We start from the raw sequence: 14,327 nt of genomic DNA, 5'->3' as shown, positions 1-14,327 counted from the left end.
AAATTATGTGTTTGTGGGTGTGCCTGTATGTGCGTCTGTCCATGTGCATGTGTGTATGCATGTGTGTGTGTGTGTGACTTCGATTTGAGTTCTACTGGTAATATGAATCCATGTTATAAAGTTACATAATCAACAACTAAACCAAGAACCCAACCAAATTAGCCTGGTGGGGAGAGTAACAAGAACAAAAACAAGATCTATCAACAGGTCAGATGAATCCAACATGGTACCAATGACTATCAAAAGTGGGAAGAATACAGAACTACTTAAAATGGTAAAGATGCTGTAAAATCACCTCAGCTGTGCTGGGCTTTTACTTCTCATGAGAATATCTATCAAGGAGAAGGATATTCTGATGATAAAACCTGAGGATTTTCCAGTTTCTGGTTGTCCTAATTAATGTTGAGTCACTGGGCGAAAAAGTTGTATTCTGTTCGAAAAGTAAATCCAGTTCTGTGCCTGCTCCACTCACTGTAATCAATTTTATGTACAGAAACTTAGTAGAACCTCAGACAGTTTGTGAGTTAAAAGTAATCACAGATGTTGAAGTATTACATATGTTTGTACCAACGAAATACCTATTACAAGGGGCTAAACACAGAGGGGACAAAGAAGGACAGACAAATGGATTAAGTCGATTATATCGACCCCAATGCGTAACTGGTACTTATTTAATCGACCCTGAAAGGATGAAAGGCAAAGTCGACCTCGGCGGAATTTGAAATCAGAACGCAGCGGCAGACGAAATACAGCTCAGCATTTCACCTGGCGTAGCGGCAGGTGAAATACCTATTTCTTTACTACTCACAAGGGGCTAAACACAGAGGGGACAAACAAGGACAGACAAATGGATTAAGTCGATTATATTGACCCCAGTGCGTAACTGGTACTTATTTAATTGACCTCGAAAGGATGAAAGGCAAAAATCGACCTCTGCGGAATTTGAACTCAGAACGCAGCGGCAGACGAAATACAGCTCAGCATTTCACCTGGCGTTTTAACGATTCTGCCAGCTCGCCACCTTAATGAAATACCACCACCTTCATAGCTTCCTCACTTAGGACTGTATACAGTAGGTATAGCATAAATGGTAGCAGTCATTATTCTCTAATTACCCTGTGTGGCTGTATCTTCCATTGCTGCTATTCTTTAACCCTTTTTATACCAACTTGTCTGAGATCACTCCCGATTCTATAATACTAACTGCCTGTTCTACAATTATCTAAATTAAAACCTTTCAACCAAATTTTATGTTAATTTCAATTCCAAATACTTGCTTAATAAAGACAAAATTAATCTACCAATTCTTCATTATCATCATCATTGTTTAACGTCTGCTTTCCATGCTAGCATGGGTTGGACGATTTGACTGAGGGCTGGCGAACCAGATGGCGGCACCAGGCTCCAATCTTGATCTGGCAGAGTTTCTACAGCTGGATGCCCTTCCTAACGCCAGCCATTCCGAGAGTGTAGTGGGTGCTTTTACGTGTCACCAGCACGGGGGCCAGTCAGGCGGTACTGGCAATGACCTCGCTCAAATCTTTTTACACTTGCCACAGGCACAGGTGCCAGTAAGGCGATGCTGGTAATGATCCCACTTGAATGGTGCCTCTTACATGCCACCGGTACAGAAGCCAGTTAGCCGCTCTGGCAACGATCACGGTCGGATGATGCTCTTAGCACCCAACTAGCATGGGGCTCAAGTGCCAGTAAGGCAACACTGGTAACGATCACACTCAAAAACTGAAATAAAGGTAGTGTAACTTAACAGAAATATAGTAACAAAAGGGTTAAGTGCTTTCAATGTCTAATATGTAGTCATACTTTTACTTAGATAAAAGCTGACATCTACCACTCTCTCTCTCTCTCTCTCTGTGTATGCATGCCACATGTGTGCCACTACATTTCAACATGCAATTACACACACAAGCTACCATAAGTATATAACACTTGTATATAAACTGTAATGCTACATGGTAGTAAAACATAGGCCTTGAATAAAGAGGATTTGTGAAGACTAGGAAGAAATGAAGTAAGCACACCCTAATGGATCTGTAAAACTAGTGTATATGAACAAGGTAACACAAATGAGTCGAGAGAAAAAACTGGACATAAGAGGAATGATGTAATGTGCAAGAGAGAAGATTGCAGTGGTATCATAATGTGATATATATAGAGGATGAGAGTTGTATAAAGAATTACAGAATACTCAAAATGAATGGAAACTGAGGAAGAGGGAGACAAAGTGTTGAATTCTGATCTCAGGACGCTGAACTTCATGGAGGAGACGACAGGTCGCTGTGATAACTGGCATCAAACAGTGCTGGAGAAGATTCACCTACTTATGCAAGTATGATGTAATCTATATATATAAAGCTGAAGTTGTCTGTGTGTGGCAGGTTTGGTAGCCTTCAACTAGAACTATCTCCTCCGAGACCCTGCGGCACAAGTTGACCAAAATTGAGAGTACGATAGAAGAAGACTTGCTCTTCATTCCGTAGAAGAAAAAATTCAAATCGGACCATGTTAAGACCAAAAATTATTTACATCAAAAAGGTGCTTTTTTTCTATGTAAATCCCTATTTTTTTACGATTTTTTGACTGCTGTGTTGCCATTTTTCGGTGTATTTCAACCAGAAAACTGTTCAGCTACATAATGCAAAATTTTTACTTTTCAAAAATTCCAATTCTAAAGGGTAGAAACAAGCCCGAGCAATGCCGGGCGATACTGCTAGTTAATGTTAAAATAATGGTAGTGATGGAGTCTTGAAGATATATACCTACATGTGTTCCTCTATTACCTAATATTCTGTTAAGCTTCAATCTACTGATTCCTTCCCATCCTACATTTAAATCAACTTCCCAATATACCCCTGTTAAGCCTCCATCTGCTCTTTAATACCCTTTCATCCCTCTGTCACTCACACTTTCTTCTATCCACTGTACCATCACTTTGTTTTAACCATTATACTCTCTTCATGCCATTTCAGCTCTTTTATCATCATTTTTTCTATTACTCACCCTCTCCCCTATCCATGGTACTGTTTCTCTGTTTACCCCCATCGAACTCTTGATCCTCACTTCCTCTTCTGTTCACTCTAGAAAAAACAAAGACACTATAGAAGAGAGACAATTCTTAGGATTTGCAAGTCACAAGGCAGCCTCAAAGTTGCTGATGCTGTATCAAAATCCACCCAGTAAAACATATAAAGGGATTAGAGAATGAATGGAGAGAATGTAGGGTTGAGAAAACCCTTTAGTCTATCTGAAGACATGACCGTCTCTCAAATACTGTTCCTAATATTAAAATCCACCCCGTATACTTTGTAAAATGGTGTTAGGAATAGCATCCAGCCATAGAAACCATGTGAAAAAAGCAACTTTTTTGAGCGAGATGTAGTTGTCCAACCCACAAAAGAGGACAACTCTGTAAAGAACCCAAATCAAATCATGACAACCAATAGTAGCATAGAAGGTGGACATGAAAATGTTACTGCTGCCAATTACACACACATGCACATAGGTTTCTTTACCAATTTCCACCTACTAGATCTACTCACAAGACTTTGATTGACTTAGGGCTATAGTAAAAGACACTTGCTCAACAATGAGGTTTTGAAGTGAAATTCTTAACCACACAACCATACCTGTACCTGTGTGCGTGCGTGCGTGCATGCATGTGTGCATGCGTGTGTGTATCATCATTAGCATTGTTTAATGTCCATTTTTCTATGCTTGCATGAATCAGGCAGATTTTCTTAGTGTGCTACTGAAACTGTACAATTTTTCAAAATGTTTTTTGTACAGTAGTTCTTGATTCTTTTATTCTTTTACTTGTTTCAGTCATTTGACTGCAGCCATGCTGGAGCACTGCCTATAGTCGAACTACTCAACCCCAGGACTTATTCTTTGTAAGCCTAGTACTTATTCTATCAGTCTCTTTTGCCAAACCACTAAATTATGGGGATATAAACACACCAACATCGGCTGTCAAGCATTGGTGGAGGGGGACAAACACAGACACAAAAACATATACATATATATACAATGGGCTTCTTTTAGTTTCCATCAACCAAATCCACTCATAAGGCTTTGGTCGGCCTGAGGCTATAGAAGAAGACACTTGCCCAAGGTGCTACACAGTGGGACTGAGCCAGGAACCATGTGGTTGGGAAGCAAGCTTCTTACCACACAGCCACACCTGGGAGTGGGTTTGTAATTTTTTTCAGAGAAAGAGGCTGTATCCAGGGCCTCTGCAGGCTTTAACACTAAATCTCAAGACTCAATTTAGATTTATGTTTTTATACTGATGTTTTATGTTTGAATGTACATTACCAGCTGGTTCTGTCTGTGTGATATCATATACCATATGATCAAACACATATCAAGTTTAATGCACAGTGATCACAAGATATTGACTAAGCTGAAACAATAACAGAAGATACTCCTTAATCAAATAGTAATGCCAACATTTGATCCATTCCAAATACCTGGAGTGTTGTGTGGGTGTGTGCGTGTGCGTGCGTGCACATGCGCCTGTTTTTATTGATTTCATTGTTTAATTATCTGTGTCAGTGGCACATAAAAGGCACCATTCAAGCGTGATCGTTACCAGTGTCGCCTTACTGGCACCTGTACCGGTGGCATGTGCAAAAACATTCGAGTGAGGTCATTGCCAGTACCGCCTGACAGTGGCACGTAAAAAGCACCCACTACACTTTCGGAGTGGTTGTCATTAGGAAGGGCATCCAGCTGTAGAAACTCTGCCAGATCAAGATTGGAGCTTGTGCAGCCATCTGGTTTGCCAGCCCTCAGTCAAAATCGTCCAACCCATGCTAGCATGGAAAGCGGATGTTAAACGATGATGATGATGATGATGAATTAACAAACATGGTAGCTAGTTTAAAAATTGGTCACTTATAAATCCCTACTGTTATTTCTCACAACAGATATATCCAGGTTACAGTGTCTCTCTACTTCAAAACATAAGACCCATCATAAATAGTATTAATTGATCTATTGATGATAATTACTTCTGTGCCATAATGAAGCAGAGTAGTTAAAACATTCTTCACATTACTGAACCTCACAACTCTTTCCCAAACACACATACATATGTACACCCACACATTCATACATGCGCATACACACATAGATACAGAAACACACACACACACACACCATTCCTTTACCTCCCTCCCCATCACTCCTACACCTTCCTCCCTACTGCTCCAATATCTTCCTCTCCACCACTCCTACACCTTTCACACACACCCCTACTTCCTGATCCATCCTCTTTCCTGAGCCATGTCTATCTCTTTCACCTTACTCCCTCCCTATACAGGTATTTTCCATCATCTACACCTCCACTCTTATTCATCGTTCACTACATTCATCTCTACCCCAATCTTTAACCATCTCCTACTCTTCTGTCACACTCTTAGAAAACTACCCACCCTTTCCTTCCCACCTCCAATCCACTGTCCATATTCTATCTTATTTCCACTTTCTTGTATCTTGTAGGTACACTCTGGCACCCCATCACTATGCTATTTATCTTCTTTGCAGCTACTCCCACCCACCTTATATAATGCAGGTTAATCATGTACCATCTTTATAGTGAGGCACCTGTGCATGTCCTTCTATCATACCTTAGCCTCTTGACACCTGACATAAACTATTGCCTTTTGTCATATATTCTCACGCCTTAGTCAGAGAGACTTTTTTCATGTCCTGCAAATTACTTGACAACCTCACTAATGCTGGTAGCATGAAAAAAGCACCCAGTACGCACTGTAAATTGGTTGAAATTAAGAAGGGCATCCAGCTGTAGAAACCATGTCAAAGCTGATACTGGAGCTCAACGAAGCCCATTTGCTAGCCAAATCCTGTCAAAATGTCCAACCCATGCCAGAATGGAATCTAAATATTAAATGATGATGATGATATCATCATCATCCTCATTTAACGTCCGTTTTCCATGCTGGCATGGGTTGGATAGTTCGACCAGGGTCTGGGAAGCCAGGAGGCTGCACCAGGCTCCAGTCTGATCTGGCAGTGCTTCTACAACTGGATGCCCTTCCTAATGCCAACCATTCCTTGAATGTAGTGGGTGCTTTTTACGTGCCACCGGCACAGGGGCCAGCCAAGGTGGTGCTGGCATAGGCCACATTCAGATGGTGCTTTTTACGTGCTTTTTAACTACAATTTCCATTTGATTTTTATTTTGATGTTGATGTACTTGACTCAATAGGTCTCCTCAAGCTCAGCAGGTCGCCCTACGATCCAAGGTAAGGACAACAGGCCATCCTGCGATCGAAGGTACTTTGGATGGGCTAGGGCTGCTATGTGAAGCTGGTGCAGGAAACAGCCATGAACTCACATTAAGGGATATTATGTATATATATATATATATATAAATAATATTGATATGTGTGTGATAATGATATTTAAATCTGAAAACTTTCTTCGTAATGTAACTTGAAACAAAGAACAAAACCCTGCTTTGTTCAATCAATCTGATTGAGGGAAAAAATCTGCTCCCATCTCATTTCAGCTGTAAAAACTATCTGTCCATCAGAGAAGCCAGCCCACTTGTGCCATTTTGGAAAAACACACATATAATATATACAAATATATAATCAATCATAGGCGTTATATACATATATATAAACATTTAAATATCATATGTGTATAGCTATATATTGTTGTTTAACCTGAGGACAGCCTTTACTGAGCTGGTTGTAACACATAATAGCCAACACCACCCCATTCTTTTATATATTTAGGACTACATTGGTCAATGTACCCTTCATTTCCTTAAGATAGTGGAATGTGTTTTGAGGAATTTGGTTGACATTTCTACAAGTTGAATGATCACAAAGAGGTTTGGTGCTTGTGTGATATACTATTGTTGTTGTTATTACCATTATCATTATTATTACTGTGCCGGTGGCACGTAAAAAACACCAATCCAATTGTGGCCGTCGCCAGCCTTGCCTGGCACCTGTGCCGGTGGCATGAAAAAGGCACCCACTACATTCACGGAGTGGTTGGCATTAGGAAAGGCATCCAGCTGTAGAAACACTGCCAGATCAGACTAGAGCCTGGTGCAGCCTTCTGGCTTCCCAGATCTTGGTCGAACAGTCCAACCCATGCTAGCATGGAGAACGGACATTAAACGATGATGATGATTGGGCATGGCCAATGGAAGGTCCATCATTGTGTTCTTTAGAGGAGTAGTGACAGGCAAGAGCAACAATGTTCTGGAGAAACTGAGGATTGACAAGAATCAACTTGATTGTCTGTTCTGGAGAAACTGAGGATTGACAAGAATCAACTTGATTGTCTGTTCTGGAGAACTTTCAGGCCAGGGCCTATGGGTAACTTCCAGAAATTCCTGGTCTGGCAGTGCTACCAGGGAGATGGGTCATGGCCAATTCAAGATAAACTCTATAGGCATGGAAGTACTGTCAGCCGAGCTTGCCCAAGATGTGTGCAGAGCAACAAAACTGTTCTGCACACACTAATCCAGTGTCCAAGTATTGCTGACTTTTGGAGTTATGTCAAACACTTTCTATCATGTGTAGGACAGACCTGGCTATCAACTGAGTCCATTGTGGAAATTGTCATGCTCTCTTCCTTTTGCTGGGAAGGGGAGGTAGTATTTATCTGTCTGTTGGCTGTAGCAAAAAAGATTTTATGATGGACCAGATCAAAAGGGTTGAAGACAGAACTTCCCTCTTTGGCCTCATCATCTTTTTAAAGTTTCACCTGAAAAGGTAAGTGAGAGTAGGGAGGGAAGCGCTGCCTTCCAACAAATTTGTTGAAAAGTGGGTGAAAATGAGCCTACTCTGAGTGTGTGCCTATACATTGAGAGAAGACAACAGGGAGACGACACTTATCATAGAGGTCAAAGTGACCATATTTTTGTAAGGTTTCTATGAATAGCCCTCAGAAGTTGCTCTCTTTTGAAGAATTAGTCACTGTTGAAATTTATTGTTACTGTAGTTCTTTTTACACAATACTTTGTTTTTATACACCCCAATGTTTTTGTGAACCCATAGTTGTTAATAAAAGAAACATTATTAGTAGTAGTGGTGGTAGCAGCGGTAGTAGTAGATTAAACAGTTACTCTATAATACTTATTCAGAATTTTCCTCTATCTTTTTTTTTAACCTTCTTGTATCCAGTTCAACCCTGCAACTTTTTTGTAGTAAATCACTGTCTTCCCCACCTATCAAGCCACCTGCTTCATTGAAATGTCATCTGACGACATCTTTATAACAGGATCCTGGTACCCTCTTTGCCATTTTCCACATTTTGGCTCACCAGGAAGCACAACCTTGGGGTCCTTGCATCATCATCATCATTGTTTAACATCCACTTTCCATGTTAGGATGGGTTGGACAATTTTGACTGAGGACTGGCAAACCAGATGGCTGTGCCAGGCTCCAATCTGATCTGGCAGAGTTTCTACAGCTGGATGCCCTTCCTAATGCCAACCACTCCAAGAGTGTAGTGGGTGCTTTTAAAGTGCCACTGGCACGAGGGCCAGTCTGGCGGTACTGGCAACGCCCACGCTCAAAAATGGTGTTTTTTACGTGTCACCCGCACAGAAGTTAGTCCAGCAGCACTGGCAACGATCTCGCTTGAATGTTTTATTCACGTGCCTGTGAGGCAACGCTGACAGTCTGTTTAAATAAATACATATGATATATATATACACACACACACACGCATCCACAGTCAGAGAAGATAATAAATTTAAAATTCATGTATATCATCTCTGATTTACTGACAGTGTTCAAAATCAGAACCTAGATCTAATGCTAACTGCATAATAAGACATTTAGAGAGACTGCAATTGTTGTTGCATTGCACTGCTTTTAAGAATGACTGGACATCTGGGACATCAAATGCAAGTCCACCTTCAAGCAGCTAGAGGTATCACTGGATGAGCACTACCTTGCCTGCCTCCATTCCACCTTGCAGTCAAATAGTGTTGCATGGCCCAATTCAGTGCCCTCTTCATTTACTTTTACTCTTCTACATGATGACTGCACCTGTACTGGAGTGGTCCAATGCCTCACTCTCCACATGTGAGCCACACAATGTTGTTGTGGAGCAGTAGCAAATGAATTCAGTTTGCATCCATTATGCTGCAGTCTTAGTGCAGACCGATTGCCCCAACATGCCACTCTGGCTGACACAACCAGAAAAGGGTATTGGTGTGGCTGGCTTCCTGTCTCAACTTGAGCCAGGCCTTGACTGCAGGGACAGTAAGCACCCCAGTGGAATAACTCTCTTCTCATTTGAGGGAAGCAGATCCCTAGTGTAGGACGTGACATGCAGTAACACATTCTCTGGGTCCAATCTTGCTGTGTTGCCACCCATAACGCAGAAGAGAAAAGAATGAATATAAATATAGGGGCCTGACTGACCAATATCAGTTTGTGTCAGATGCTATCAAGACATCAGGTGTTCTTGGACCCTGTTCCACCAATTTCCTTTGCAAAGTAGAGATAATAGCAGCCTGTCAAAGAAATGAACCCCATAAGGTGAAATGGCGGCTGCAGTGAGTGTCACTGGCCATTCTCCATGGCAACACCATTGTAGTCATTACTGCAGGGCACGATTGAGTACACCATTTGTTGTTGTTGTTGTTGATAAGCAACAAGACAGGTAAGGGTGATTAGGTGATGGTCTAGGGCTTAGGGGCAGGAGACCCCAGACCTTGAAAAAAAAAACTTTGGTCATCTTGTAGTCGAGGGCTCTTCGTTAACGCCCAACACCACTGGGAGGTGGCCCCCGAAGTCGCTGGAAATAGAGATCTCCAGGTCCAAATTCTTGAACGGCCACCATTTGTTGTAGAGTGTGTGGTCCATAGTCCCCTCTCCTTCCACCTTTTACTTTTTCTTTCCTTTCTTATCTCTCTGTTTTCTTGTTTCTTTGTGTTTAAATGTTATAATTTAAACTAAAACTAACTTAATTGTTTTATTTCTTTATTAGACAAGGCAAATTCAACAGAAAAATATTAAGATAATAATTGATACCTTACAATAATGTATTTCTACATAACTAGTAGTTATATTTTAGTAACACGTATACTATTCTACGCGCGTATGTATGTTTATGTGTAACTGGTGGGGTGGCAAAATGGCACGGCAGTATTTATTACGTTCTTTACAATCTGAGTTGAAATCTCGTAGACTTTGTCTTTTAACCTCCCCCCACAGTACCCCTGGAGTCGTGGAATAAATATCAGTCAAGTATGAGGGTCGATGACAAGTGACTGTACTTCTTCCTTCCCTTTCCTAACAATCTTATGGCCTAGAACCAATTTTTAAGAAATCAATGTTACAAATATAACACTGAGAAAGGTTACAAATAATTATCCACGTTATTATTCGAACAAAGATCAATGTTCGATTTTTTTATATATATATATTTTACGCTTGAAATTTTGAAAACAAAAATCAATAAACTGATAAGATTTGGTTGAAGAAAAGAAACAAGGGAAAAGTGTTTATGTTAAATGAAAGGCAAATCTATAATATAAAGTTATTAGAAAGATTTCTGACGAAAACACACGGTCTAGGTATTATAGAGACAGTGTGACGTTCATGCCTTTACTCGAAATATCAATATAATCGACATCGAACTGACACGCGGCATGAACTTTGGAAGAATTCAGACAATACAGATGATAAAACATAGTAGATAGGGGTCCAGTGAAGAACATGACAAGACCCCATTCATCTCACTCACTCACTCACACACACACTCTCTCTCTCTATATATATATACATACATATATATATATATATATATATATGTATGTATGTATACATACACGCATGCAAAAAAAAAGGATGACACAAATGTGTGAAAAAAATTAAATACAGTCTGATAATAGTTAATTTAAACTGGATGTAATAAGTGTGGCAATATTAACCATAAATAACAGATGTCCAGAAATAAGAAGAGGCGGGTCTGTTAAGCAAATTAGACCCAGGGACATGATTGGGGTAATTACTCACCGAACTAGTGGCTGCCATATTGTAAACGTAAACAGCGACACACCTTTGTATGGACAGTGTCAACTTCCACTTTGGCAATAGTCAAACGGAGTGATCTCCCCTTCACAAAGCAGCTGAGCTCTGCTTGTTGAGTTAGTCTGCTAAGATGGTGACAGAGCTGAAAGGCCGCATACTTGTATATAGCATCAATGGATGTGTACACTGCATTCAAGCCAAACGACTTTTGGAAAAGTTTCAACTACCTCACGTCACCGTCAACGTGGACGTTCACACCCAGTGTAAAGACTGGATGCTTGCTAATCTTAAAAAGAAAAGTGTCCCGCAGATATTTTTCAACGATGTGCATGTCGGCAACTACAATGACCTGAAAGCGCTTATGTCAGATGATAAACGGCGTGCAGAACTAACTGAACTTGTCAAAAACAACCCTTTATCAGAAACAGCGCTCGAGATTCCGTGCCCAGAAACTGAATTGGATAATTTTATTACGTGTGAGACGGATGAATATGTCGATTTGGTGAATGACTTGAAAAAAAGTGGCATAATCGCGTATCGTTGGAGCGGTCTATGTAAGTTTAAAAAGCTGTTTAGTGAGAAAGAGTTTGTTGACTGGGTAACGAAAACGAAAAATACTGACTATCAGGAAGCTGTGAGATTGTGTAAAGCCTTACTAAGTCATCATTTTTGTCGTGAAGTCTCCAATGCAGGATGGCTTAACCGTGGCGATACATATTATATGCTACTCGAAGATCTATCCAGCTCGGCATTGAATGCGAAACCCATTTCATTTTGTAAACCAACAACTCTAGACAAACTGGGGAAAAGATTACGTTTCCAAATATCTGCTATATATGACTCTTACCTCTCTGCGAACGGCAAAGCTGTCGATTACAAAAGTATTGAAGACAGCAACGAATTCAAACAATATGAAAAATTGACTCTTCAACTACAGCGAGTACAGTTCGGATATGAAAGTGACGATCAGAAACTTGCCTTTTTTATCAACATATACAATGCCTTAGTGATTCACGGGATTATTCGTTTTGGACCCCCAACTAACATTGTGAAACGCTACAATTTCTTCAATAAGACCCGTTACATAATCGGTGGTTATTCATACTCACTTGGGGAAATAGAAAACGGTGTGCTTAGAGCTAATGAAACTGGAATGGGTATGATAACGAAACCTTTCCAAAAGACTGATCCTCGCCTTCGGGTAGCTATGCCCGAAGTAAACCCTTTCATTCATTTTGCACTTGTGTGCGGAGCTAGCGGCTGTCCTCCTATTTCCATTTACTCGGCCGAAGAAGTTCATGTTCAACTTCAACAGGCTGCAGATGTGTTTTTAGAAAGTGACGAAAATTTTGTTGTTGATGCTGAAAAGAAACAGGTGAAGTTGTCTCTGATATTTAAGTGGTACAGGAAAGATTTTAGCAATACCGATAAGGGGTTACTTGAATGGATTTTCAGTGTGTTGAAAAAAGGAGAGAAAAAATCTAACTTGAGGAAAATAATTAACGACGGTAAAGTAACTATAGTGTATCTGCCATACAACTGGTCCCTTAATTCATAGCCGACACTTCACTGAACACTGGTTTACTTTAAGCCTCCCTACATAGGAAAATAATTCTTTTATTGCTTTAATAAATGGGAGTTTTAATGTCATCTGTCTTAAAGAAAAGTTACAACTAACGAAGGAAAACCACTGGATTACAAATGCTGAGATGTACACTCTTGCCAAAGGATACATAAATTGGATTTTGTGAAAGCTTGCCAGTATATTTAAATCTTAACTATGAGTCTGTGCAGGGCACGGCTGTTTGTTTAAAAAAATGTTTCTTTTCGTTTTTTTTTTTTTTACTTTTTTAAAATAACTAATTATACAACCCACTCTGGCGATCTTTCGTCTCTAGTAGACCTTTCCGTCGATTTCCGTAAAAAAATTTTTTTTTTTTTACATATGGGCTTGCGGGAACTTTTGAAGTAATATACATACATATACACATACACCGAGTAAAAAAATTTCAGTTATCTCTCTCTTTCACACATTACTCTCTCTGTCTCTTCACACACACTAACAGAAGCACTTCACTTACACAACATACTGTCTGTCTCCCACACCCCATGAAACACACACACACACACGCACGCACACACACATGCCCATCAATGCACGGTAACTTCAAAAGAACTTCCCTCGTCATACAATCGCTTTCTCTTAGTCTCTTTCGCTCTCATTACTTCAAAAGTTCCCGCAAGCCCATATGTAAAAAAAAAAAAAAATTTTTACGGAAATCGACGGAAAGGTCTACTAGAGACGAAAGATTGCCCCTACTCTTTTTAAAAATTTAAAACAAATCGTGTTTCAGATGTAATCGGGCATTATTATTCTCTCGTTATTTGGTGGGGAAACTGAATTCCGTTGACATTTGTAATATATTTCCTAACGAGAATATAAGAACAGTTTATTACTGCTTGCCCATGATTTTATAGACCGATATTGCTTCCACAGATTAAACTCTATTTTTCTATCACTGTTCAGGGAACGTTTCCTAACTTCAGATTATTTTTATATTAAATTTCTCTTTTTTAAAAAAAAGAACATGTTTTTATTTGTTTATAATTTAATAAAAAATAATTTTGATATACAACCTAAAATACATATATATTCATAAACTTTATATCCTTAGAAGCTCTAGTACCTATTTCATATATGTATGTATATATATGTGTGTGTGTGTGTACATATCACACACACATATATATACATGTGCCATCCCCCTAAATAGCATGTATATTAAAAAACCACCCTGTTATCTAATAATATCCAATGCGAGACAAATTGATAAGATCGGCTGTAATGGAATTATATAATATTGTATGCATTGATTAATATACCCACAAATATACGAGTACCTTTTTTTTACTTATGGATTTTCAGATGGCTATCTTCAGTAACAACGATTGTTTTATAAACTCTATTTTATTGCGAAATTATCCTTTATTTTCTAAATAAAATAAGCTTTTTGTATAAGTCTTTATTATTATTATTATTATTATCATTATTATTATTATTGAGTGAGAGAGCAGTGCATGCCATCAAAGTGACACTCGGGTAAAATATACGAAGCCCAGTATACCCATCATGACTACCCGTCTGATAAGGGTACACGAGGCACATGCATCACAACCATATGTGTGCGACATGATGATCTCATATCAAGATAAACAGCGCATGACCTTGCAGGTGGGACCCAGTTAGAATTTTCTGCGGGTCGAGTAGCC

At 39.6% G+C, this 14,327-nt stretch overlaps 2 protein-coding genes across 3 annotated transcripts in view; one reads left to right on the top strand and one right to left on the bottom strand.

Annotated features, from left to right (window-relative positions):
- Positions 1 to 11,146, bottom strand: part of LOC115223433 (Golgi apparatus membrane protein TVP23 homolog B) — a 38,650-nt gene extending 27,504 nt beyond the window's left edge. Inside the window, exon 1 of one of the 2 annotated variants that reach the window (XM_029793976.2) lies at positions 11,043 to 11,146. In XM_029793976.2, coding sequence (XP_029649836.1) covers positions 11,043 to 11,060 — 18 coding nt within the window. In that variant the 5' untranslated portion in view covers positions 11,061 to 11,146. The remainder of the gene's footprint in view (positions 1 to 11,042) is intronic. The other variant, XM_029793987.2, reaches the window with a different exon arrangement.
- A 12-nt stretch (positions 11,147 to 11,158) lies between these two features.
- LOC115223425 lies at positions 11,159 to 12,867 on the top strand. Its single transcript, XM_029793963.2, has one exon. It carries the CDS (start codon positions 11,188 to 11,190, stop codon positions 12,613 to 12,615), a length of 1,428 nt encoding a protein of 475 aa, XP_029649823.1. The 5' UTR covers positions 11,159 to 11,187; the 3' UTR covers positions 12,616 to 12,867.
- Positions 12,868 to 14,327: the final 1,460 nt, after the last annotated feature.

Source organism: Octopus sinensis, linkage group LG2 (assembly GCF_006345805.1).
Source record: "Octopus sinensis linkage group LG2, ASM634580v1, whole genome shotgun sequence".
Taxonomy (NCBI): Eukaryota; Metazoa; Mollusca; class Cephalopoda; order Octopoda; family Octopodidae; genus Octopus; species Octopus sinensis.
This window is presented reverse-complemented; position numbering and strand designations above follow the sequence as displayed.